At 45.7% G+C, this 27,328-nt stretch overlaps 1 protein-coding gene across 1 annotated transcript in view; it reads left to right on the top strand.

Annotated features, from left to right (window-relative positions):
- ACSS1 (acyl-CoA synthetase short chain family member 1) overlaps positions 1-27,328 on the top strand; it is a 49,060-nt gene that overhangs the window by 13,951 nt on the left and 7,781 nt on the right. The window contains exons 3-9 of the mRNA XM_026657723.1: positions 4,107-4,306; positions 5,825-6,000; positions 14,149-14,301; positions 16,065-16,212; positions 16,533-16,670; positions 18,699-18,791; positions 26,021-26,137. Of these exons, the coding sequence (XP_026513508.1) occupies positions 4,107-4,306; positions 5,825-6,000; positions 14,149-14,301; positions 16,065-16,212; positions 16,533-16,670; positions 18,699-18,791; positions 26,021-26,137 (1,025 nt within the window). The remainder of the gene's footprint in view (positions 1-4,106; positions 4,307-5,824; positions 6,001-14,148; positions 14,302-16,064; positions 16,213-16,532; positions 16,671-18,698; positions 18,792-26,020; positions 26,138-27,328) is intronic.

Here is a 27,328-nt window from a genome sequence, read left to right on the forward strand (position 1 = left end):
TTTCTTTTGTAACCAGTCCTGACTTGTATGCATCATCACTTGCAATCACTTAAAATCTATCTTTCTGTAGTTAATTAACTTATCTTATTGTTTTATCTTAACCAGCGTGTTTGGACTAGTGTGGGAAACTCCATTTGGAATAACAAGGGTGGTGCATGTAGCATTGTCCTTTGATGAAATGAGGGACTTTCTATGAGCTTGCCCTGCCCAGCACACTACTGAACAAGACGCACATTTCTGGGGGGACAAGCCTGGGATCAAGAATTTGCAGGTGTCTCCCCGTGTATAATTCATGAATGACTGATCAGAGTGCTCACATGTTTAGCTGGGAGCGAATTTGCATGCTGAAGGCTGTGTGAGCAGGTATAGGCTGCGTCTGCACTACTGGACTGGGCTGGCATAGTCTGCGTAGTATAGACCTACCCTTAGCAAGGTTGTGTGGTTCGGCCATATTAATTCATAATGCGGTGTGGTCTGTGTAGACAAGAGTGAGTTAGTTTTTGCTGGCAAGTGGAAGAGTGGCAAGGGAGAGTAGGACAGAGTCAATTTTTCTTTTTAATGGTTGGATGCAAAATATCATGAGCTTCTGTCAAAAAAAATCCTGAAGCCATCCCTGGACCTAATGTGGTGATAGGGGGCGCTGTGCTGCAGAGATGGGGGTGGGTGAGTTACTAGAGGGTACTTTCCTGTCTGAGTCAGTACTGACCCCAATGTACCAGTGTGGTGCTAGGGGAGATAAGATATTTTACACCCACAGACACCAAGATCCAATGAATTTCAGAACCTAGGAGAGAGTTTTCCTCACATGTGATCTCCCTGCCATGCCCCAGGGCTGTGGTGGCATCAGCAGCTTGAAGCTTCTGCTGCCTTCACGGGGCCCCAGAGCTTTTCCTACCCCTCTGGCTACTTGGCTCATGCTAGCTCCTTTACCAATACCATATCCTGGAGCAATCTGGGTTGCTCTTGGAGTTCTTCAGTCCAAGCACTAAACCATGCTTAGACCTGTTTTGTTTATGAAACGTGACAATATCTTGCCCCATGGTGTGGCAGTTCTGGTCTGTTTTCCACAATACAGATGTTGAAGGAAATGTACGAGAAATTGCAATCTGTGAAGTGCACAGTGCTGTCTTTTTTTGTTTGTTAGAGGAACATTTCTGCCATTAACCCAATGTGTCACATGGACAAGCCGTGTGAATAGTCCATTTGTTCTTATTCAGTGCTTTTGGGTTTCTTTCTACAAGGAACTGGATTGTGGTTTTGTTCTTGTGACAATGACCCCCTGTAACACCATTCCAAATAATGTCATACTGTAATGAAATTATACATCGTAAGGAGCATGACCCAGTTGTTGATCACATTCTTGTAAAATATACTGTTCAGACTAGTCTCTCGGGCATATTTCACTCTGCCTCTGCTCTCATACATGTAAAATAAATGCAGTGTTTATCCTTGCAGCTTAGACATTGCTGAAACATCAAGTAGTTACTGCAGTTCTGCTCCAAGATGCCAAAGTTGTTTTGTTTCAGTGAATGTATGGCCTGATATTCAGAGGTTTTGAGCAGCCAGAGCTTCCACTGAAGTAAATGAGAGCTGTGCTGCTCAGCAGCTCTGAAGATCAGGCCATTAATATGAGGAGACAAATATAGTAATAGGCATGCGGCTACTGCAATTGCTGCATTGCTTAGGCCAGTGGTCTCCAAACTTTTTTGATCGCGCACCCCATCAGTAAAAATTTTTGAGCACGCACCTCCTGCCGTGCTGAAGCAACAACAACAAAAAAAAAAGGGCTCCTGCTGCCGCGCACCCCCAAGGATCCTCTTCCGCACCCCCACTGGCTTAGGTAACCTGGCAAAACACAAAGACACATTACTGTCCATTCTACTGCCACCTGCATTGTTCCACTAACGTTATTCATAGGTTCATTCATCTATTCCAAGGCCAGAAGGGACCATTGTGATCATCTAGTCTCACCTCTTGTATAACACAGGCCAGAGAACTGCACCAAAATAATCACTAGAGCAGATCTTTTAGAAAAAATCATTCAGTCTTTTAAAAATTGTCAGTGATGGAGAATCCACCACAACCCTGGGTAAATTGTTCCACTGTTACTCACTGTCCACTCCATTGTTACTCTCACCATTAAAAATGTATTCCTTATTTCCACTCTGAATGTGTCTAGCTTCAACTTCCAGCCATTGAATCACGTTAGAACTTTCTCTGGTAGATTGAAGAGCCCATTATTAAATATTTGTTCCCCAGGTAGCTCCATATAGACGGCAATCAAGTCCTCCCTTAATCTTCTCTTTGTTAAGATAAACAGATTGAGCTCTTTGAGTCTGTCACTATAGGCATGTTCTCTAATCCTTTAATCATTCTCATGGCTCTTCTCTGAAGCGTCTCTACGTTATCAGTGTGCTACCCTATACAGACAGAGGAGTTTCAACTTTTGTTTTTGTCCCAATTAAGTCTCTGCTTCCCTCAGGTGATTTTGAAAACTCCTCACATTCTGTTGTCTCTTAATGCAGTTTGGATGCTTAGGACCATATACTTAATCTGCATATGCAGCTCCCATTGACTTTATCACCAGGGCCGGCTCCAGGCACCAGCTAAGGAAGCAGGTGCTTGGGGCGGCCAATGGAAAGGGGCAGCATGTCCGGGTCTTTGGCGGCAATTCTGCGGCGAGTCCCTCTCGGAGCGAAGGACCCGCCGCCGAATTGCCGCCAAAGAATGAAGCGGCCGCTGAAGTCCTGCCTATCGCGGCTTTATCTTTTTTTCGCTTCGCCATTTGGAGCCGGCCCTGTTTATCACCAGTACAGATGCCCACCTGGATTAAAGACAGTATACAATAATGCTTTCTCTGATGAAAGCATGTCCAGTGAACTTCATTGAAGGGCTGCTGTGCACTCTCTAGAGAGATGGAGGCAGCCTGAAATGTTGAAGACCAAGGCAGCTTGTTCTGGGAGTGTCTCTCCTAAGTCACATGGCCAGGTGTTCTGCCTCTGCAGAAAATGGAAGGTGTTTGTGAGAATAGCAGATGCTAGTGGGGACTAAATTTAGCTGCTCGGCAAACAATTGTTTTTTAAAAAAAATCATTATCTTACCAAGATGGTGAATTGGATTGAGAAATGAGTGGGCAGCTTGGAAAAGTGAACTAGCATAAACCAAAATTCACATAAAAACATATGAGCTTGATTAAAATTCTAGTAGCTTGATGTGCAGGAGGTCAGACTAAGATGATCATGATGGCCCCTTCTGGCCTTAAAATCTGTAAGTCTAAATATGTTACCCTATCCTTAAAGATAATCTGTGTCCGTATGAACCCTGTGATCACAAGACCAATCCATTTCTTGCCTCCACATATCTCTGAATAGCCTCCTCTTCATTAGTTTGTGGCTGTCTCCTCAGCTTCTCTTCTGAGTGCTGTATTGGTTATGTGCAAGTGTTGATTTTGGCTAGGAGCTGAGAAAGCTGGGAGATTGCACTGTTTACATCAAATATAAAGGAGATACAGATCTGGGCATGGACTGAGAACTGCTAGCACTTCAGCCTGTGCTATCTCACCAGCTCCCCAGTGGCCTCATATAGGGTATGTCTACACTGCAAGCAAAGATGTGATTGTGGCACAGGTAGGCATACCTCTCCTGGTGTTAATCCAGATAGCACAGGTAACAATAGGAGTGAAGACAGGGTGGCATGGGCTTCAGCACAGGCTGGCTGCCCGAGTACAAGCCAGCCGGGGACCCTGGGTACCTACTCGGTGGGGTTGCTAGCCTCCGCTGAAGTCCATGCCACCACCTTTATGACTGTTATTACCTGGGCTAGCTAGATATAAAGTTAGTTTGGGTATCCCTACCCATGATACAATCACGTCTTCCCATGTGGCATAGCCATCCCCAGAGAAGTTGGAAAGTATGGTGGAGAAGATTGAACTTTGTGGGACTATACAGATAAGAGCTTTGAAGGTGGATGAGCAGTTGCCCATCATGACCCGCTCGGTTCAGGTTCATACGTTTGTTCTGTGTAGACCTAAATCTTTCATTATGAGTAAATGAATGTAAAGCAGCTTGCAGGTGAAAATGACAAGAAACTCTCTCTCTATGCTGCAGGGAACTTCTGGACATGACCTGCCGTCTTGCCAACACACTGAAGAAATATGGAGTACAAAAAGGGGACAGAGTTGCAATCTATATGCCTGTGACTCCACTGGCTGTGGCTGCCATGTTGGCTTGTGCCAGAATTGGTGCTATTCATACAGTGGTCTTTGCTGGATTCAGTGCAGAATCTTTAGCTGGGAGGATCATTGATTGTAAGTAGTTTTAAAATGATGAACAAGCATATTAGGAAAGTGCTCTGCTCCTTGGAGGATTGATCCTTTGATCCAGATTCAACATTCAGCTTTCAAAGAAAGGCACACCCAGAATATGGTTGGCTTATTCTCATCTTACTGGGAAGTTCAGTTCTCTCCTTAGCAGAAGCATCAGAGTACTATCACTGCATTGACTCTCTGTGTTCCTGATTGGCATGAACGCCTGTGGGTTTAATAAGCTTTAAAATCACTGTAACATTCAATCAGTTTTAAATTGCTGTCAAATAATGTTTAAACCGTAGGGAAAACTGAGACTTCTTGGGGGGAAGGGGAGGCTGGTTATATTCCAAGGGGTTTTGGATCTGTATTCACCAGGGAATTGGTGAAAAGTTTCTCAAAGCTTCCCAGGGAAGGGAATGGTGGCAGCGGACCAGAACTAAGCTGGTATTTAAGCTTAGAAGTCCTCATGCAGGCCCCCACACTTGTACCCTAAAGTTCAAGGTGGGGATACAGCCTTGACATGGTTTCCTAGTGCATTCTTGTGAAGTGCTAACTCTGCAGCGTATAATTATTTATTTGTATTTTTGAAGTGCCTAACGGCCCCAATTAAAGAGCGGGGCCCCATTGTGCTAATCACGGTATAAACATATAGAGACAGTTGCTACCCCAAAGAGCTTATAATATAATTCGATAAACCAGTGATAGACAACACAGAAACAAAGTATCGAAAGGCAGAGGTTTAATACATAACATTAGGTGCTATGATTATTACAAATACATCTTTTAAAAAGTCATCTTTCTGTATGGCTAGCACGAGGAATTAAGTCTCAGAGTATTTTGAATGGAAGGTAATCTAGGTGGGGCAAGTAAAGGTTTTGGCTTCTCTCTTATCTCTGGTAACTAGTGTAGGGGTTATGGGTAAACATTCTTTTATTATACAGCTATATATCTGCTCCATAAATAACAGCATGAAATGTGTGTTGCAATTTGAAGTGCTATTTTGAATTGGTACAGTTGTGATATGGCTCCCAGGAAAATCCGGAAATCCTGAAAACCCCACATGAGCTAACTGGGTGCTAGAAATCCACTGGCATCTCTAAAAACAACAACAACAGACAAAACAAAGGACACTGAATTTGCTTGGGATTGGGGTTTAATGGAAGATTTGAAGGGGCTGTAATATCTACTCCATAGAAAAGGTATGAGAGCTGTGTGGAAGAAGATGGTGTTTACTCACTAAGAGACCTGATCCAGTTCCTGTTCAAATCAGTGAAAAGATTCATTGATTTTAGTAGGCTTCGGATCAGGCCCTAATTCTCCTCCTCTACCTTAGAGATTGCAAAGGCCATCCTGCCTTCAGTGTATCAGGATTACAAGGAGCGTTTGTCAGTGATGTCGGCTGTTACCGTCTGATAGAATTTCTCCATTGTAATATGCTACTTAACATCCCTATGTGTGACACAGGGTGACAGTAGTGAAAAACAAACTGATAGGTCTGCAAAATCTCTCTCTTGTTAGCTGGCTGCAAAGCTGTCATTACCTACAACCAGGGAGTCAGGGGAGGACGAGTTGTAGAGCTGAAGAAGACTGTGGATGAAGCTGTAAAGAATTGTCCAACTGTCAAGCATGTCTTCGTGGCTCAGAGAACAGACAGCACAGTCCACATGGGTAATCGTGACATTCCTCTTGAAGAAGTACGTTGACTTTGTTAAATGTAGCCCTTTTATCTAGCTATTTCCTACAGGGTGTGATGGTTTATATCTCAGCAGGTCCCCATGCCAATTAACAAACACATTTTCAGGGAAAGTCAGAGGCAGGGCTAGAACCTGTATTATTAAAATGACTATGTAAGGGCCCTGCTGGCAGAGCTAAGGAGAAAGTCCAATCAGCTCAATCTAGAATGGACACACTTGTAAATAACTCAGACTATTCTATATTGGCCTTTGTTGCTCTGTAGTCTCTGTGCATTATCCTGACAAGGAATATCTATATGGTCTGTGTATTCTCATTTTATAAATGTGGCAGATTAAAAGAATTTGAAGCAATTATGTTTTTTCTTTTCTCTCCTTTTAGTATTTTAAACCTCAATGTTTTTTTCTTCGATCTGGTTGCTACAAATGCAGACTGCTGGCTTCAGTCTGTCCTCTCTGACACATGTAACAAAGGGTATGTCTACACAGGGATAAAAAACCCATGGTTGGCCTGGATCAGCTGACTCAGGCTCCTGGGGCTTGGGCTCTGGGGCTGAAAAATTGCTGTGTAGACATTCGGACTACGGCTTGAGGGTCCCAGAGTTCAGGCTCCAGTCCGAACCTGAATGTCTACACAGCAATTATTAGCCCTGCAGCCTGAGCCCTGTGAGCCCAAGTCAGCTGACCCAAGCCTGCCGCAGCTACGCCATTGGGCTTTTATCCGCTGTAGACGTGTAACCTCAATCCTCAATCACCAGTTTTGCTTACTCCAAGGTAGGGATGTAAATACCATAAAAAGTTAACTGTTTAAACGATTAAGAAATATTTTGTTTAAACGGTTAACCAATTAAAGGGCCAGCTGGTGTGGCTGGGGCCGATCTGGCCAGCGCGGCTGGGGCTGGAGCCACTCTGGCCGGGGCCGGTGAGTCTGGGGCTGCTCCGGGCCGGGCCGCTGGGGCCGGCCAGTTGGCTGGCCCGGGGGTTAACGGTTAAGGCGGGTTAACCGGTAAGACTAATGCTTACCGGCTAACCGGTTAATATTTTACATCCCTACTCCAAGGCTCCCTCTACCGTCCTAGACTTAACCTCCTCCCCCAGATCAGAGTAGTGGTTACGGCACCCTTCTCCTAATCTGGGCCCTAAGCAGGGCCGGCTCTAGGTTTTCTGCCGCCCCAAGCAAAACAAATTTTGGCCGCCCCCCCCCCTTCTTTTGGCTTTTACACATGTTTGCATATTGGGGCAATAATCGCAGGATATAATCACACATCAGCATGTTTAGTTGACTCTGCTGCTGCAAATTTCAGAGCAGGAAGTCCAAGGAAAATGTTTAGCTCCTCTTTGAGCTGAAATAAAACAGTGCAATTAGTCAAACTGATCTTGGGAGATGCATGCAGGCTGATACGAACATCTAGGTAAATCAAAACTGTTAAAACTCAATGATCTTTCACTTGTTAAAGAACGTGTGTCGCTTACTCTGAAGAAAAAAAATAGGAAAATGGCTCATAGAAAATTAAATTGTGCCAGGAAAAAAAATCAAACTCCCCCAAGGAACAGGAAGTGAGATACTTTATTACTATACATTGATCTGTCAATGCCACTCACGGAAAGTCTGAGCAATCAAGCTGCAGCAAACACATGATGGTTACAGATATCTAACCAATGTTGAAATTAGTGGAGTTGAAAAGTTCAGCAGCGAGTGGCTGCAGGGACGGCTGCCCCACACCTCTTTCTGCTGTCAGCATGTGAGAGGAGGCCAAGCTGGGAAACAAGGCTGAAATTGACCATGTGCCAAGAAGGAGAGTTGAGCAAGGAAAACCACAAAGGGAGAAAAAGTAAAAAGGGGGGGGGGGAGAGAAGGGGAAGGGGTGGCTGACTGTGCTGCTGAGCTGGGAGTGTGTGTGTGTGTGTGGGGGGGACATTAGCCAGGTCCAGCCTCTGCTAGAGTCCTCTCCTGTGTCCTTTGTCCGGGTGATGGGAATATCAGGGAGGCAAAGGCCTGTCCAGAAAGGCTCTGTGGAGGAGCGGAGCAGCAGCTAGGCCCACCGGGGAAAGCTCTGGGGGACGCGGAGAGAAGCAAGGGCAGCCAGCAGCAGCCCGGCTCCATGGAAGGGAGCGCATCAGCTGGGGAAGAGGCGAGCGGGGTGGGGAAAGCGCCGCGCTCCCTTTGCAAGTTCCCAGCGGTTTCAGCTCCTCCTTGTGCTTCACTTCGCCCAGGGCGGGGGACAAAGCCCCGCAGCAGGATCCCGGAGCAGCCTCCTCCTGCAGCCGGGTGGGGAAGAGCCAGCGGGAGATTAACAACGCGCATCCGAGTCCGAGGCGGGAGGAGGCGACATCGCCCGGCCGCCGCCTGGCACTTACTGTCCACAGGCTGGAGCGCAGCCCTGTAGTCTGCAGCAGCTGGTCTCGGAGGAGCCGGACCTGGTGATTGAAGTGTCCGGCCGGCAGATCCAAGCCCACAAGTCGCTGCTGGCGGCCAAGTCCCCGGACATTCTGCGGGTGAAGGGGGTGAGCTACGGGGCGCTGCGCCTGCTCATCGACAGGGCCGGCATGGGCGAGGTGCGCCACGACAACATGGCCAAGGTGGTGAGCGGCGCCCGCGTGCTGCAGATGCCCTGCGCCCTGCACTGTGCGGCTGAGGCCATGCGGGCCCAGCTGTGCCTCCACAACTGCTACCAGCTGCTGTGCCGCCCCTGGGAATGTGCTGCCCCAAGCAGGTGCTTGTTTTGCTGGTGCCTAGAGCTGGTCCTGGCCCGGTGTTACTTACAGTGTCTGGAGCTTCTGCTGCCTGTGGAAAGCCTTGCATTTACACACAACAGGTGTCCTAGATGTTTAAAGGGCACTGACTGTACTGGTTAATTGCAATGACCAGAACAATGTCTTTCGTTGAGGGAACCAGAGCAGACTACAACAGATTCTCCCCAGTGTGGGCAGGAACCTTAAATGTTGCAGCTGCATCAATTGAGAAGATGGCCCTTTGAATTCCATTCCACAGTGGACTGCAATGCCTGGTGCTTGGAAATTACCCCAAATCCTCTCTCCCTGCAACAGTGCTAAGCATCAAGGAGTAAGTGCTTCAGGAATTCCAGAATATATCGTTACTACTACAGTCGTAGCCATGCTGTGTTTGGACATGCCAGGATGGTTCTGTCAGGCTCTGTAGAACGTCATTTATCTCCCAAAACTGGACGTACTGTATGGAACTGAAGGAATAAACAAGACACAGGAGAGGCCTTAATATGTGGAAAGGACAGTGTAATTGTCCCATCTCTACTGAGAATGATTGTTTGGGAATACTTACAGTCTACATGGCCTGGGGGAGAAAGGAGTGACCATTAAAATGTGGTTTAGATGTTACACCGGGAACATGCAGCTTGATGCAGAGTAGCTGTGTCAGTTTGCCAGAAGCAATAAACAAAGAACTTTGGCACTTTTGCCATGGGAAATCCCTACTTTGCAGCTAAAAAACTACTCAGGAGTGAAAATACATGTACTGGGCCAAGTATGTTCCAGTTAAATAGGCGGTACAGCTAATAATAAACACTAGCAAGAACATGCCTGCCTTGTTGGTCAGAAACTATCTTAGTCCATGAACCTGTATAAACTGGGGCAGTGATGTCTCCCGGAGTCTGCAGATAACCTGAAACTGTTGGTCTGAGAGATGTAAACCGACCAGGCATCAGTTAATCCTGAAGCTTAATATCAACATAATTATCAGTGGTATTAAGTCTTTCCTTGTTGATCATGTTAGTAGAAACATTCAGGTACTGTGTTTATCCCACAATCCCAAACTGCCTTCCATGCAATCCAAGGTACCGAAAGCCCTAACTATTCCTTTCTCTAGTAGTTGACAAAAACTTCCAGCTTCTCTTTTTTGTGGTGTAGTTGTGTGTTTTTAATACAGAAATCTGAGACACATTGAAAATAGGGGGACAGTGTGAAAGAAATTGAACTCCGTGTTAAAATAAATGACACAGGGATACCGTACGGATCAGCAGGACTTGAACCCAGGCCTGCAGGCAACCAACATCCCCACACTGTCATTTGGTGGCAATTGTAACCTGGCTGCCCCCTGCGACCCACAGTCCATAGAGGTTGCTATGACTGCCCTGCTTCTGAACTCCTGGGATTGATGTTGGCTCTGACTTGGATTCTGACTCCTAGTCGACCCCTGGAACCTCAACACTGACCCTGATGCCTGGGATTGACCCTCAGCCTGTCTCTGACTCTGACTCTCGGCTTGACTCCTGACTCTGACTCCGGCTCTGACTCTTGGCTTCGGTTCCTGGCTCTCAAGGTCCTACCTACCTTTGCCCAATATCCTGACACAGACTAAATTATTCATTTTCATATTTAATTCACTAATATTACTCCAAATTTGAACTGAACCTACGCTGCTGCATTGGAGTGTCACAGGTACCAGTGGGTTGTGCTGTAAAATTTAAGTCCATCTTGCTGTGGAGCACATGGGAACTTTGTCTTGCCTGGTTTGGGTATATGACCATCGGAATATGCATTGACTAAAGGTCACAATAAATACATGACGTGATGAGATCTATCATTTGCCTGATGTGTAAAATTTATTTCTGACCCTATTGGGCGCTTGTTTTGGTAAGATTGATTTGTCAAATGCTTAGAAGTGACTGGAACTAGATGCAGGCTCTGAGGCATATTGGCTTGTAAATACAGGTCTCCTTACAGTGTTTAAAGGGCACTTGCAGTTAGTCACACGGATCTCGGCAGACAGACGCCTAAAGAATCTTGAGGGAAGTGCTCGCTCCCCGAGAACAGGACAGAGTCTGCGGGAAGCAGGCTACCTGTCAGTTTTCCAGCCACATGTGGAGTATCTGGAATATGCTCTGTGCCACAGATTTGATGCACCTGAGGAAGAGCTTGCAGTTGTAGTCTTGGCAGCCAGGCTCAAAAATGTTTTCTGAAGAATGATCATCTTCAAGTCTACTACATTTCTACGACCCTTTTGGGGAGATCTTTCAGCTATGTTAAGATCTTCACATGAGTTGTTGCAGAGTGACAAGCCATGGAAATAGTTAGAGAAGTGTGATGGTACGTCAAAAAATGAAAACAAAAGCAAGAACAATCAATGCCTTGGGGTATTATGACGCACACCACTCCACAGAGTCTGTGATGTATCACCATAAAGAGTAGGAGTTGTGATATTGCACATGGCTGAAAATGGCAAGAAAAGATGGGTTTGTCTTTATTAATTATTAATGTATTATATTTTAAATATTTTTTTAGATAAAAGCAGACCCCCAAGGAACATGGCACTGGACCCGGGGCACACTCGTAACCTGGGCCCCCGTCCCATCCCACATGGATAGATGCATAGAGATAAACATACTCACGGAGATTGTATAAATAACATTTAATCAAATTCAAATGTCCACAGTTTAGTCTGAATTTATTTCTCATGGTGATGAGCTTGTGGCCTTCTGGCTGGGTCCCTCACTGGGACCGTATCCTGGCAAAGTGTCCCCATTTCCCCCCCCCCCCCTTTATTTGTGGTCTATACAGTGCCCTAACTTTGCATGGCACTTTACAGAGATTTAAAAGGATTTGTCCCCACCCTGCCTGGTCTTTACCATCCCAATTAGACACAACCCTATGCTGCAGGCAGTGTGGAAACACACTGTTCTAGAGCAGTGGCACTCAACCTTTCCAGACTACTCTACCCCTTTCAGGAATGTGATTTGTCTTGCATACCCCCAAGTTTCACCTCACCTAAAAACTACTTGTTTACAAAATCAGACATAAAAATACAAAGGTGTCACAGCACACTATTACTGAAAATTTGCTTACTTTCTCATTTTTACCATATAATTATAAAATAAATCAATTGGAATATAAATATTGTCCTTACATTTCAGTGTATAGTATATAGAGCAGTATAAACATTTTACCGTGCAAATATTTGTAATCAAAAATAAATATAAAGTGAGCACTGTACACTTTGTATTCTGTAAAAACAACAAGGAGTCCTTGTGGCACCTTAGAGCCTAGCAAATGCCCAAATAAATTTGCTAGTCTCTAAGGTGCCACAAGGACTCCTTGTTGTTTTTGCTGCTACAGACTAACACGGCTACCACTCTGAAATCTTTGTATTCTGTGTTATAATTGAAATCAATATATTTGAAAATTTAGAAAACATCTACAAATATTTAAAGAAATGGTATTCTATTGTTTAACAGTGCGATTAATCGCAATTAATTTTTTCAATCACGCGATTAATCACGATTAATTTTTTTAATTGCTTGACACCCCTAATTATATTATATTAATGCTCTGAGGTTATGGAAGTTCCATTTTCACCTACCACAGAGCCAGCTGTTGCCAACTCAGTATCCAGGGAAGTGACTAGCCAGCCTCTGGATTCTGTTAACCCAGGGCCAGGTTCTGCCGCCCTTCGGCATGCTGAGTTGTACCGCACTCGGAACCTGATCAAAGCCTGTTGAAGTCAGTGGAAAATTCCCATTGTCTTCATTGTCCCATCAAGTTCCCTGTGAATAGTCTAATTACTGTCAATGAGACTACTTGTGTGAGTAAGGTACTCCTCAACGTAAACAAGGCTGGCAGGAAAGTAGTGCTGAATGAACCTGAAAATCTGATTGCTGCTCTGGGTGAACTCGAAGATGAAAGAGGGAAGGAGTCTGCTGAGGATGAAAGATTGTAGCCAGGACTAATTCATCAGCCTCCCACTGGAATGGACTTCTGATTTCAGAGGGTGGTGCATAAAGTGCTGATATGTGCACAGTGACCCCACTCCCCTCTGCCTTGCACCTTGGGCTGGTGCACCTGGGCCCAGGGGATGTAAGACTGTTAAAGCAGATGGGAGTGTTTTCACACCCACTTTGCACAGGCGTAAATGACACCACTGGGTGGAAGGCAATAGGGAGTCAGCCTCATGGGGCTGTATTTTGAATATAGGCCCAGGCCTGAGCAAGGAGTGGTGTGTAAACTGCATCATCCCAGGAGTAGCTCTAGGAGGCACTGTGACTCAGATACCCCTGCTGAGGCCTAATTCCACCCTTATTCTCTCCATATTCCAGAGGTGAGCTGGGGTATTGAGTTACTGCTGACCTATACTGGCAGCAAATTGCTACTGCCCACCATTGGACCAGCTACTCTCCCCCACTGGAGGGGTGAGGGTTGAAGCTGAGCTTCACCCTCTCTCCAGTCACTTGTGCTAGGGAGGGAATAAGCAGGCCAGGAACCCCACATACTCCTGCATGCCAGGCCCACGGTCAGGGTAACTTGAGTAGGGATATAAGGAGCGTATTCCCCTCACTCCCTTTTGTTGGCACCTGCACTGTGTCAGAATTGAGCCCATAGCATCCTGAATGCGCCCTGGTGGGAGTTCTGCCGATGGCTGTGCCTTGTGGGTTACATTGTCCAGTAGGGAGCAAAGGATTCTTACTAGGAAGTTAGCTGGGTCTGTGTTTGGAGAGGGAAAAATAAAACGTGGATTTTCTCTTAAAAAAAAAAGAAAAAAAGTCAAGTCTATGCCATGTATCATCAGCAGTGGCTCTCAGCTCCTTCCCTAGCCAGGAAGTGGAGCCAGGCATTGGGAAATCCTAAATGTGACTTAAAATTAAACTGAGAAGTGTAAATTAGAAAAAGAAGACTCCCTAATGGAACTTGTCCCCTAAAGACCTTTCTATTATTGCAAAGTGTGGCTCATTATGGGAATCACACTTCTATTTTCTGCAACTTTTATCCTCCCAAGGTCTTGAAACCTATGAGAGTCCCTGCTGTTTTTATAGATGGCTTTATTAATCCACTTCCTTCTAGCGCCTGAGACTCTCAGAAGTGTGGATCTAGAGAATGGGTGCTGCATACATGCCACATGAACGCTTATGTGGGGTGTGCTGCACACATTCTTTTGTTTCTGAGTCAGGGGAACAGAGGGTGCCTGTCATTTGAGCATCCATGCCAGGTCATTCTTCATCTGCTTCGTTGCCTTTCTTTTAGTAAATGCTCAGCTCTTGCCAGTCTCTCTGCAGAAAAAGATGGCATCAGCTGAAGAAATGACAGTTCTTCTGTACGTAGCTAGGACCCTGGTGAAACACTGAAGTGTTATGGAAGGATTTGCTGTGTGAGGCTAACGTGTTTCTTTTGCAACTTCTCTCGTCTTAGGAGATGGCCAAGGAGGCTCCTGTGTGTGCTCCTGAAAGCATGGACAGTGAAGACATGCTCTTCATGCTTTACACCTCCGGGAGCACAGGACAACCCAAAGGGATTGTTCACACTCAGGCTGGGTATCTGCTTTATGCTGCTGTGACACACAAGGTACTTCAGCAATGTTACTTGTAGAAAATGACCATTGGTGCTTTATCAGTATTAATGTGGGACATTTGTTTGTTTAACAAGGCTGCTTCCATCAGTGTTTGCAAATTATGTGGCATATTCTGTGTAATCGAGTTGAAAAGTACATGAGAGCATATTAATAATTAAATAGCATCAGTTTGATTTCAGGAAGTACACTACTAGGAGAATCAGATCCCGGGGGTTGTAAAGAATCCAAATGATGCAGTGATTCCACCTGAGCATTTTGAATTCATTGGTCATTTACTGGTTTAGTTTTGCACTCCAGTACTGCACTGATTGCTCTTACTGCAGAGAGGTGCTGGATTCCGAGCAAGGGACCTCCTTTTGTGACGCTTGTCTGTTGAAGAGCAAACAAATTGTATTAACACTCAGTATTTCTGCCTCTGCCACTGATTTGCGATGTGATGTTGGGCAAGCCCGTTAGCCTCACTGGACCTTCATTTCCCCATAAGCAAAATGGGGCTAACGCGACCATCCCAAAGCGGTGTTGTGAGGCTTAACTTCTTGCAGTTTCTGCTTTGAGATCCCCTCCTGAAGAGTGTAATAGAAATCCATATATTATACTGAAGTTTCTAGATGAGATTTCAATTCTAGTCCCAATTACTCACTTGTAATTTTCTGAGATAGTCGTCTTTGGGTTAATCTCAGCTCAGAGGTGAATTTTAGAACATTTGAGGATTATCCATTCAAGACGATGGGGTGAGCTGTTAAACCTTTCTCCAATGGGGTGGAGTCACACCAGCCAGCTTTTTTATTCTACAAACAGCAGCAAGGTGGGGCCCACGAATCTGTTTGCTTCTCAGTCCAAGAAGAAGGTTCCCAACTTTGGTCTAGGCATTCAGAGAGTCTTGCTTCCTGCACAGATGCTTTCCTCTTAAATGTGCTGCCTTTCAAGCACTAGAAAGCGTACAGTAGGAATAATCCAGCACTGGTAGGGACATTGACTGGCTGACTGACGAGATCTTTCCTGCCGCTCCATTCTATGACCCTTTGATTTTGATTTCAGAGTAGAGGGTTGGATTTTGGTGGAACTCTCAGGTTTTTTTATTTAAAAGGTAAATCGAGCTGTAACTTTCCCGCTCTGATAACATGCATCAGCTGGTGCAAGAAGGTCGATTTCCTAGGCAGAACATTTTTGATAGCTGAGGAAGTATAATCAGCCCCAGATGCTTTTATCTAAAATATAATGTGAAAGGCTGTATGTGTGTGACTGGAGTGAGGAGTTCCTAGGGCAAGCTGAACGTCAGTGAGTCTCCTACGGATCCCTCGTTTCCTTCATTAATACCCAGGGTATTAAACGGGAAGTAAACAGAACACTTTGTAACTGTAGCGTTGGTTAAATCCTGAGGAGCAACCTGCCATGAGCTCTGCCTCTCTGGGGAGCCCATTGGCATTGGTGGGACACTGCGCAGGCACAGGCGGCTTCCTACACAGTGTGGGGTCACGTCCTTCGTGTTTACTCTCCAGACTCCCACTGTCACCAACGGGAGTTCGTCCGATTTAAGGACTGAGAAGCACAGGATCTGGCCCACTCCTTGGGTATGAGAGGTATTGTAGCCTCCAGTCCTTAGGCCAGCCTTGCCTCTGTGCACTTATATCTCCTCTGTCTGTTTAGGCTTACTTCGTGTATCAGCTTTACATGGCTGAATAAAATAATTCATCCTGTGCAGCATAGATTGGTTCTTTCAGCATTACGAAAACAGCCTCACTGTTTATCTTTGCAGCATGTGTTTGACTACCAGCAAGGCGATGTTTTTGGTTGTGTGGCTGATATTGGCTGGATCACGGGACATAGCTATGTTGTATATGGACCACTCTGTAATGGAGGCACCTCTGTGCTGTTTGAAAGCACTCCGCTGTATCCTGACCCAGGTGAGGGAGTGATGGTCGCAGTTTTAATTGCACATGTATGCGGCTTAGGAGCCTATCAAGTGTGACCTGGCTACCTTAGGGGATGTATTCTCTTTCCTATTATCACCGGTCCCGTTTCTTTTGAGGATGTGATTATACAAACCAGGAATGTTTGTATAATGTACCCAGGGTAATAAAGGTGCCATCAGTATTATACTATAGATACAGCAAATAGTTGCTGTAGAGTTTTGTCTTACTGTTTACTTAAGTGTGCAGCATTTGTAACAGTAGCTTTGTTCCGTAACCAGACAGACTAAAGAAGAATATTTGGGATTTTGCAGGTCGTTATTGGGAAACTGTACAGAGGTTAAAAATTAATCAGTTTTACGGTGCACCTACTGCTGTACGTCTGCTGCTGAAGTATGGAGATAAGTGGGTGAAGAAGTATGACAGATCTTCCTTAAAAACCCTGGGATCAGGTGAGAGGAACTAAACGTTCTTATGAAGGGAATTGTAGGGACAGGTTCTCTACAGATGGAAATCTGTAAAAAGAACAGGAGTACTTGTGGCACCTTAGAGACTAACCTTAGTCTCTAAGGTGCCACAAGTACTCCTGTTCTTTTTGCGGATACAGACTAACACGGCTGCTACTCTGAAACATGGAAATCTGTCTTGCTCAGTTGAAGTCAGTTGTGCTATGCCAATTTACACCAGTGGAGGATTGGCTTGGAATGGCTAAGAATGGATGTTCTTTCAAATACAGGTTTCACATACAGTTGTTTAGTTACTATTTATGTAGAAAAAATGAAGAGCCCAATGCCAGGGCAATTGAATAAATATCTTGGAATTATCCCCCATTTCCTAGATTCCTTTATGAGAATAACATTCTCCAGAAAAAGATGCCAAAGAAATTCAATTGTGCTTGTGGCATCATAGAGCATTAATAATTCTAAGGCTTGGGATGCTTAGACAGCCCTTGCATCAGCATCATTTCGATTTTCTAAATACCCCCCAAATTACCTCCAGTTAGTACTTACCTTCCCTTAGATTCCTTTTTGCTTTTCACCAGTCCTAGGAGAGGAATGTCTTAAATTGTGAGGTTCATCATATTTAGGGCCCTACCAAATTCACAGCCATGAAAAAGGTGTCACGGACCATGAAATCTGGTCTCTCCCGTGAAATCTAGTCTTTTGTGTACTTTTACCCTATACTATACAGATTTCATGGGGGAGACCCCAGCTTTTCTCAAACTGGGGGTCCCAACCCAAAAGGGAGGTGCAGGGGGGTCGCAAGGTTATTGTAGGGGGGGATCGTGGCATTGCCACCTTTACTTCTACGCTGCCTTCAGAGCTGGGTGGCCAGAGAGCAGCAGCTGCAGGCCAGGTGCCCAGGTCTGAAGGCAGTGCCCCGTCAGCAGCAGCGCCGAAGGAAGGGTGGCAATACCATACCAGGCCACCCTTACTTTTGCGCTGCTGCCTTCGGAGCTGGGCGTTTGAAGAGCGGCAGCTGCTGACTGAGGGCCCAGAAGTAATGGTGGCAATACCATCCCATCCCATCCTTACTTCTGAGCTCCTGCTGGCGGCAGTTCTGCTCTCAGCAGCCGCCGCTCTGTGGCAGCCGAGCTCTGAAGGCAGCGCTGCTGCCAGCAGTAGCACAGAAGTAAGGGTGGCAATACCGTGAGCCCCCTACAATAATCTTGTGACCCCCCCCAACAACCCTCTTTTGGGTCAGGACCCCTACAGTTACAACATTGTGAAATTTCAGATTTAAATAGCTGAAATCATGAAATTTATAATTTTTAAAATCCTATCATCGTGAAATTGACCAAAATGGACCGTGAATTTGGTAGGGCCCTAATCATATTACACAGGTACATTAGGCTTCTTCTCATGTCTCAGCAAAATGCTATCAGTAGTTAGTAGGTGTAGACAAATTATTTATGTTCAGAAATGCCTGAGATCATGCAGTAGGCATGCAATGGATTTAGGCTTGGCAGAACTCGATTTTCCTTTTTTTTTTATAATTTCAATGGATAATATTGATTATTTTTAAGCATTTTAATTTTTTTTATCTATTTAAATTTTCAAAGTTGCACGAAATTATGGGCTTTAAGCATTTTTTTCCAATTTTTATCAATTTACTTTTTCATAGTTGAGGGAAATTAAGGAGGGAATTAGACAATAATTATTCAGTGACAGACTTTGAGATTTAAAAAGTTAAACACAAATTGTCAAAATCACATGTCAAAATATGCAAAGCAAATATTCTTAAATCAAACTGTAATAAGTTCTCAAGCAGCATTTTTCTTACTTTGCCTATCTGTAATTTCAATTATTATCAATGGAAATATTTTTGGATGGTTTGGTGTTTATGGTGATATTGACACCTACCGACATTTACCAATAAAATCTAATTCTTCCAAGCCTAAATATATTGAAGGGAAAGCACACTGCATACAAATCCTTTCACCAGAATTCACCCTTATTTCTTTACTGTTTTGGATTTAGTGGGAGAACCAATTAACCATGAAGCTTGGCAATGGTTCTACAATGTAGTGGGAGACAGCCGGTGCACCCTTGTTGACACCTGGTGGCAAACAGGTAAAAAGCACTGATCGGGAGGAAAAACATGTTCACGAGGAATTATCATGGAATGGTTAGAAAGTGGTGACAACTTTGCCACCTTTCGGAGATTTTTTTCCTGAACACATTTTGTTAACATTTTGAGTTTTCAGCAAATTTTGATCTGCTCTTTAAACTGGCTGAAACCCAGCAATGTTTTTTCATGAAACATTTTCATTGAAATTTTGAACATTTGAAAGTTTTGACCAGCTCTAGAAGCAGAAAACAATTTTCATTGTTCAGTTGAAAGTGAAAGGCTGTTGTCTGAAATGGAAACCACACAGTAGTTATTTTGAGAATTGAACTGAAACTGAACTTTTTTTATCATGAAAAACAACTTAAGGTACAGCAAACTATAAGATTGAATCACAGATTGTGCCTAGGTATTTGTTTGTCCTTTTTCCCTATGGAAAATAGAACTGTGTAGCCAAGGGTATTTGTTTCGCTACTAGAGTTCATAGGAGAAGACAGTTAAAAGTGCTTTGTTTTGTTTCAGGAGGGACGTGGGGAGAAGTTGTTATGCTGTTTTGCAGTTTGCTGTCTGCAGCCCTCCCCGTGTGAATGAAGTAGCTTTATTTGACAGTAAAGAAGGGTGGCCATGTTGCGACTTAATGGGGCTTTTGCACTGAGCCATCTCGCAGAAAGCAGGAGTGCACGTCTGTAATTCGTCAGTGTGCTTAGGCTGGTTCTTGTGCGTCCCATCTTAATGAAGTGAGGCTTGTCTCTCAGTTACACTAAGGCAGGGGTGGGCAAACTTTTTGGCCTGAGGGCCACATCGGGGTTCCAAAACAGTACAGAGGGCCGGGTAGGGAAGGCTGTGCCTCCCCAAACAGCCTGGCCCCCGCCCCCTATCCGCCACTTCCCGCCCTCAGAACCCCCAACCTATCCAACCCCCCCTGCTCCTTGTCCCCTGACCGCTCCCTCCCGGGACCCCCACCCCTAACCACCCCCCTGGTATCCCACCCCCTATCCAACCCCCCCTGCTCCCTGTCCCCTGACTGCCCTGCCCCCTATCCACACCCCCGCCCCCTGACATGCCCCCCCTAGGACTCCCACGCCTATCCAACCCCCCCTGCTCCTGGTCCCCTGACCGACCCCTCCCAGGACCCCCCGCCCCCATCCGCCCACCCGGGACCCCACCCCCTATCCAACCACCCCTCTAAAGCCCCTTTCGGAATGTGGCCCTGCGAAGATGGGCGGAGGACTCAGGAGGAGCAGGGGCAGCCCTGCAGCCGGAGAGAAGCAGCAGTTTCCCCTTCAAAGCGCCGCTTCTCTCCAGCCAGCTATGCCGCCACCCGGTGTCCTCCTGAGACCTCCGGCTACGTTCCCCGCGCTCCCACCACCCACACCACCCACTTGCTCCCCTGAGGCTGCAGGTGAGTCTCCCTCCCTGCCCCCACAGTGCAGCCCCCCCCATGGGGGGTCGCCGGTGCTGAGCTGCCTGAGTGCCGGTCCCTGGGGCCCCCTGTTGTTGGGGGGCCCCGTGCCAGTGCACCCTGTGTTCACTGGTAAATCCGCCCCTGAGCCGCACTGCCCGGCTGGAGCCAGCCACGCCGCAGCGCTGCCCAGAGCGCTGGCGGCATGGCAAGTTGAGGCTGCGGGGGAGGGGGGCTAGCTTCCCTGGCCGGGAGCTCAAGGGCTGGGCAGGACGGGCCCGTGGGCTGGATGTGGCTTGCAGGCCGTAGGTTGCCCACCTCTGCACTAAGGCCATTTTGCAATGCTCTAGTAATGGAAAGGTGCCTTAACTTGGATGTAAATATAATCTGCTCCTTAGGTGTCTTTACATGACGAGAGTGGTTGAGGGTGGGTTTAGTGTGAGTGACAGTCAGGCCCATATTGTTAATCTGTTGCCTGGATTGGCTATGTCTAGTCCCAGAGGGTATATCTAAACTTGTGGCTGGCCCATGCCAGCTGACTCAGCCTGAACCCCGCGAGCCAAAGGGGCTTTTTAGTTGAGGTGTAGATGTTTGCATCTGGGATGGAGCCCAGGCTCTGGGACTCTCCCCCTTGCGGTGTCCAGCCCGAGCCCAAACATCTATACCCCAATTAAGCAGCCCTGCAAGCCCAAGTCCCGTGAGCCTGAGTCAGCTGACATGGGCCAGCCGCAGGCATTTAATTGCAATATAGACATACCCTGAGGTCACTAAAGAAAAACACAGTAATCTTGACTGTTCTTACTGAAGGACTTCACTGAAGTAAATCCTCCTCTAGACCCTTCCCTGCTCCTACCCCAACAACCGGCTCCTGTTCTTCCCCGTCATGTGATGGTGGGAAAGAATCACTTTCTTCTCTCACTGAACAAAGAACTCCGTTACAGTGAGGAAGCCAGCGTTCGTTCTGGCTCCCTTTCTGTGCTTCACAAAGATTTACAGCTTCAGCCTTGAACCTTCCCCAGCTCCCCTCCTGCCTGACTGTTTGCTACAGACTTAAAGAAATAGTCCACATATCCTCACACGGCCCTCTCCCTCTCCTCTGCCAAAGGAGACCCCTCCCACTTCCCTAGCCTCCCATCCACTGCCGATGCAGCAGGTGAATTGATGACCATAGTGTCAGCTACATTTCACCTTTCGCAATCAATGTAATTTACATTATTAATTCGCCTTTGTCCTCTATGGAACATTGTCTTTGGAAGCAGCGGTATGTCACCAGAGAATAAAACTGAACGGGCATAAAAATTAGCAAACCATACTTTAAGAATCCATTTGAAAGTATTTGGGTGAGTGAGAATTTGTGTGTGTGTGTGTGTGAGAGAGAGAGAGAGAGAGAGAAATTAAGGTAGCTCTTAGGCCACGTCTACATTAGTGGCACAGCTGTACCGATGCCGCTGTAAGATCTCTTGTGTAGCTGCTCTATGCTGACAGGAGAGAGCTCTCCCGTCGACATACCTAAACCAGCCCCTGTGAGTGATGGTAGCTGCGTCGGCAGGAGAAACTCTCCCACCAACATAGCGCAGTGCACATGACAACTTATGCTGGCAAAACTTATGTCGCTTGGGGCGGGGGGGTGATTTTCACAGCACTGAGAGACTTAAGTCGTAGTGGAGGCATGGCCTTAGTGTTAATATTAGGCAGTGGTGTCTGTGCTGTGAGTGATAATATGATTCAAAGCTGGTGTGATTTTCGGTCTAGTTTTAAATGATGTAGAATAGAGACTAGACTGTTTAGCTTTTGAATTAGAGTGACACCAAAGGTAAACTGTTGTAAATGATTCTAGAGGCACTAAATTGTTTTATAGAATAAATAAGGGCTGTTCTTAGAAACACGTCTCTTAATAGGGCATTTCAGTGCTTAGATTCTTCTTTCTCAGTCACACAAAGGGTATATGGCTTCTGCTAATGGACTTGCTCCTGCTCCCATTAAAAAAACCCAACAAAACTCTCATCAACTTCAGTTGGAATAAGATTATGAATGTTTGCCAGGTAGCTAGACATATTCACATTGAATCATGTGTTAACTTTTCTGGGTCACTACTTTTTGTTAACTCTTTTCTACTAATTTGTAAGTAAAGTTTGACCCAAGAATGGATTGTGAGTTGCTCCACAAATTACTAGATTTATTGAATGGAAAGACAGAAGCAGAAAGTAGATAAAGAGCACACTTTGTTTCTAAGACCAAGAACATCTGTGTTGGTCTCCAAAGTACTGAATTTACTGGGCAGTACAGAATAGAACAGCTGTGGCTTTGACTTCATTGCAGTGCTACAAACTCTGTCGGAGGAGTGTAGGAGCACTCAAAATGGGTGTGGGAGGAGAGAAGGTTTTGGTGACTGTCAACAGGAAATATTTAAGGAAATAGGTGAAACAAGAAGCATGCATGTGTGATATTTAAGCAAAAGCCTGTTTGTGCTTAACACATTGCAGAGGTATTCAAAGACTTGAGTGACAATTGCTGAGAGATTCTATCAAGGTCATTGTCAGCTTGGACTATGTGACAAGCAAATGCAAGGTGTGCACATTCAAAGTCCCCACACACCAGGGTACCTGACTTTCTCAGCTTTGGATAGATTTAGTTTGTGCAATGTGCCGCTTTGGAGTGGATTCTTCCTCTTTCTGGAGTTCTTTGCCTTCTCTTAATTAAAGACCAAATTAGTTAAACTGCTGTAAAACCCCTGCATTGACACACTGACATTGATTTAAATCTGGCTTGTGTCAACTTAGCTGACTCTTTACCACGATAAGCTAAATTGCTGAGTTTAATAGTGTCCACACAGAAATGTGCACTGGTTTAACTAGATCAGTGGAAAAAGCATCCCTTTAATTACATCAGTGCAAGTTGGAGCGTTGGCTCTGCCTAAGGTACTGCCCACTGTGAATAAGGGTGGAAAGTTGTATTTTCCTCCCACTCTTTGCATTGTCTTGCCTTTGTTTTATCTTTTTACTTTCTTCAGGGATTTTGCCCCATTCAGCCCACTACCACCGTGCATCTCCCCCTTGGATCTGCACTGCTCTACTGGCTGTTATGTAGTCAGTCATTGTGCTGTGTAGCAGATGGCATGGCCTGTATTTTAAATGTTGTTTTACAGTACTGTGATTTTAATTAATGTTCACTTGTAAAGAACATCCACTACAACGGAGCTAAACAGACATATTGTACATGCAGCATGAGCTTCGTACTCTGTCACCTTCATTACCGTGAAATATTCGATGCAGTTCTTCCTGGATTCTATCGGTGCTTGTAGAGGATGGTGTATGCTTTCTGAAATAGGAAAGTGCTGGCAAGCCTTAAGACAATCATGGCACATTGCACAGAAGTTTCTGATGTGTACACTGTCCCTGAAGGAAGAGACTTCCCAAATCATTTTCCATTTGATATATAAGCCAGCTCTGAGGCCTGTTTTCAGTGGAGTGATACTTCAGCTCTATGGTTCCACCTAGAGATACCTTCTTCTCCTCCTAGTTATAGAGAAGAGACTAGAGGCAAAATCATAGGTTCTGTCTATGTAGTCACTGAAGCCAGTGGAGCAATGCGGATTTACACCAGTCAAGAACATAGCTCGTATATTTTTAAAGCCTAACATTCCTGTCCGTTTGCTTCTGTTTTGTGCATCTGAATTAGTGTCAGGATATAACAGATCTGATTAAGGTTGAAATCTCTGATCTGATTTAACATTCATCCCAGCAGAAATGAGGAAAGAATGATTAAGAGGCTCAGTTCAGAATGGAAAATAATCTCAGGATGCCCCTAATGGGTGGGCTATTCTAATACTATGTAATAATAGTAATTTAGTCTCACAAAGCGCTTTGCATACAAATTCCTCAAAGTGCTGTAAAAACAGCACAAGGAAATAAATCCCCTAATATTTTGTGCTTATATCCCCACTGCTACAATCCCTTGTGGGATAGGAAATGGGGCTGAACAGCATTTTCCAGGTAGCATCATGGATAAGAAAGGAATCTGAAAATGTGTAAGTGCCACATTAGTGCTCACTACATTCAGCTCTTGTTGATTTCCATGGAATTAATTTAGTCCCTGCATAACTCTAGGAGTGTGTGTGTTAATTTAGGATCACACTCTAGGAAGAGAGTGCATAGGCTGAATCAATGGGCTGCTCCTTCTTAGAAGTGTATTCGCTAGGTGCAAGACTAAGGCATGCAGTCCTTACCCCCATTTGTAATGCTGGTGTGCATCCAGACCGCAGCTGCTACTACAAAGTATATGGGCCACTGCTTCCTTTCCTGCATGGTGCTTTGGCCACGCTCCTCTGCTCCTGCAGCTTTAAAGTCAATGGGAGCTTTGCCATTGGTGTCAGCGAGCACAGGACCAAGCCCTGGGAGTCAGTTACCCCGATGCAGTGCACTGTGATGCTGCCCTGCGCCTGAGGCCAGCTGCTTACCTGGGCCGCATTATCTCTGACTGTCGTCTCGTTATAAAGATGGACGTCTGGTTTTGTGTGGCTTATGAGGGCCAAGACATCCAGATGTTTTGCACTGATATGTCAGCCAACCTTCAGTTCATGGTTTTGGGCACCCTGGTGTTCAAAAGACATAGATGTGAAGCGAGTTCAGAGGAGAGCAAACTTAGTGGTGAAGTGTTTAGAAAATAATGTTCAGAAAGAAAGTCAAAGAGAAAAGAGGAGGAAAGGAATGCATATATTAATTATTCTTCCAGTCTTGTTGTTATGGCATCACCTAGAGACCAGAACCCCACTCTACTAGGCTCTACACAACCAGAACAGAAAGGTGGTCGCTGTCCAAAAAAGCTTACAATCGAAGTTTGTTGAGCTACAAACAGGTGGATGGCAGATGGGGTGAGCACAAGGTAACAGTGATACAGGTATGAACAGTGTGACAAGCAGTAGTCACAGCTCACCAGTGGCTAACCATTGCCAAGTGTTTTGTAGGCATCATGGCACAGGTGGGTTTAAAGGAGAGGTTTAAAGGAGAATATGATAATGTAGCAGCTGTTGTTTGGATTCTCAAAATCATTTCTGAGCTCAGATCTTTCCCGACTTCGTACACTGCACAATCCAGCAGATGGAGAGGAAATGTATTGTGTATACCAGGGGTAGGCAACCTATGGCATGCGTGCCGAAGGTGGCACGCGAGCTGATTTTCAGTGGCACTCACACTGCCTGGGTCCTGGCCACCGGTCCGGGGGGCTCTGCATTTTAATTTAATTTTAAATGAAGCTTCTTAAACATTTTGAAAACCTTATTTACTTTACATACAACAACAGTTTAGTTATATGTTGTAGACTTATAGAAAGAGACCTTCTAAAAACGTTAAAATGTATTACTGGCACGTGAAACCTTAAATTAGAGTGAATAAATGAAGACTCGGCACACCACTTCTGAAAGGTTGCCGACCCCTGGTGTATACTGTAGGTAGCGTTTGGCAAAGCAGTATCTCTGCCTCAAAGTGCTATAGAGGCAAGGTGGGTGAGGTAACATCTTTTATTGGACCAACTTCGGTTGGCGAGAGAGGCAAGCTTTCAAGCTACACAGAGCTCTTCTTCAGGTCAGCTCGGTGTCAGCTTGTCTCTCTCACCGACAAAAGTTGGTCCAATAAAAGGTATTACCTCCCCTGCCTTGTCTCTCTAATATCCTGGGACCATCACATTCACTACAACAATCCAAGTGTTATTAGTTGGGAGGGTGTCTGTAATTTGCTGGTCTTGTGTAGCTGAGAAAAGTAGGTGCTTGCTTTTATCCAGCCTAACCTGCCATTCCAATGTGTCCCAGCCTCTTTAACTTTCCCATTGTTCTTCCAGAAACAGGCGGCATCTGCATTGCTCCCCGGCCCTCGGAGGAAGGAGCTGACATCATTCCTGCTATGGCAATGAGACCGTTCTTTGGGATTATACCGGCACTGATGGATGAGAACGTGAGTTGGGACTGTGCTCTGCCACTGGGGGCAATGGTGCACAGGCAGGAAAAGAGCTGCTGGAGATACTGCCCTGGGGTTGTCCAGCTAATTCCCCTATTTCATGCCAAAAGCATTTAGGAAAATGTTTTGTGCCTCATCTGTTCCAATGATACAGTAGGGAATCAAGCCATATTCATGCATATTTAAATATTCTAGTTAGAAAGCCAATGGCGAGTAGCAAGGTAATGTTTTTGGACTGGCTTCTATGATAGTGATAGTGGTGATTGTGTAATGTAAGGGCTTGTCTATACTTACGCGCTGGTTCAGCGGCAGGCAATCGAACTTCTGGGTTCGATTTATCGCGTCTTGTCTGGACGCGATAAATCGAACCCAGAAGTGCTCGCCGTTGACTCCGGTAATCCTGCTCGGCGCGAGGAGTACGCGGAGTCGACGGGGGAGCCTGCCTGCCGCGTCTGGACCGCAGTAAGTTCGAACTAAGGTACGTCGACTTCAGCTACGTTATTCACGTAGCTGAAGTTGCGTACCTTAGTTCGAATTGGGGGGGTTAGTGTAGACCAGGCCTAAGTGCCAGCGCTGCAGACACTCATACAGGTGTGTAACTTTACTCATGCATAGTCTCGCTGGAGCCAACGGGACTGGCGTGAGTGAAGTGCACTGGGAACACAGCCAACTTACAGCTTTGTAGGGAATTGTTCTCCTTAACAATGTTTGCTGAATGTGCATTGTAGCCAATGAAACCCCCCTGTGATCTCCATATAACCAGTGCCTTACGCAGTCTCCACTAGAGTCAGGCTCGGCGTGTCTGTCTGTGGTCATTCATTGATGCAGCTGAGAAATATCTATTCTGAAAGTTGGGTACATGACCTTAGACAAAATGTTTCCATTGTTAGCGGCCCCTTTTCCCACAGGGAGAATATTTTCATTGCCCAGTGCTGAGGCAGTGTTGTCTAATACCTTGGGCACAGGGTGAAGACCCAAAACGTATGAGCTCCAGGCCAGTCTGTATTGTTGATTTGGGGCCTGATCTGTGTGGGCAGTGCCCCATAGGCTGCAGTGGATTTTGGCATGGGCTGAGGGGCCCACCCACACAGGCCTGATTGAAAACTTGGGGCCTTGCTGTGTAGCCTTAGGCAAGTTGCTTAGGACCGGGTTTTCAAAGGTATTTTGATGCCTAATGGGATTTTCCAAAGCA

The sequence above is a fragment of the Terrapene carolina genome, unplaced genomic scaffold (genome assembly GCF_002925995.2).
Source record: "Terrapene carolina triunguis isolate 2854851 unplaced genomic scaffold, T_m_triunguis-2.0 Scaffold275, whole genome shotgun sequence".
Classification (NCBI taxonomy): Eukaryota; Metazoa; Chordata; order Testudines; family Emydidae; genus Terrapene; species Terrapene triunguis.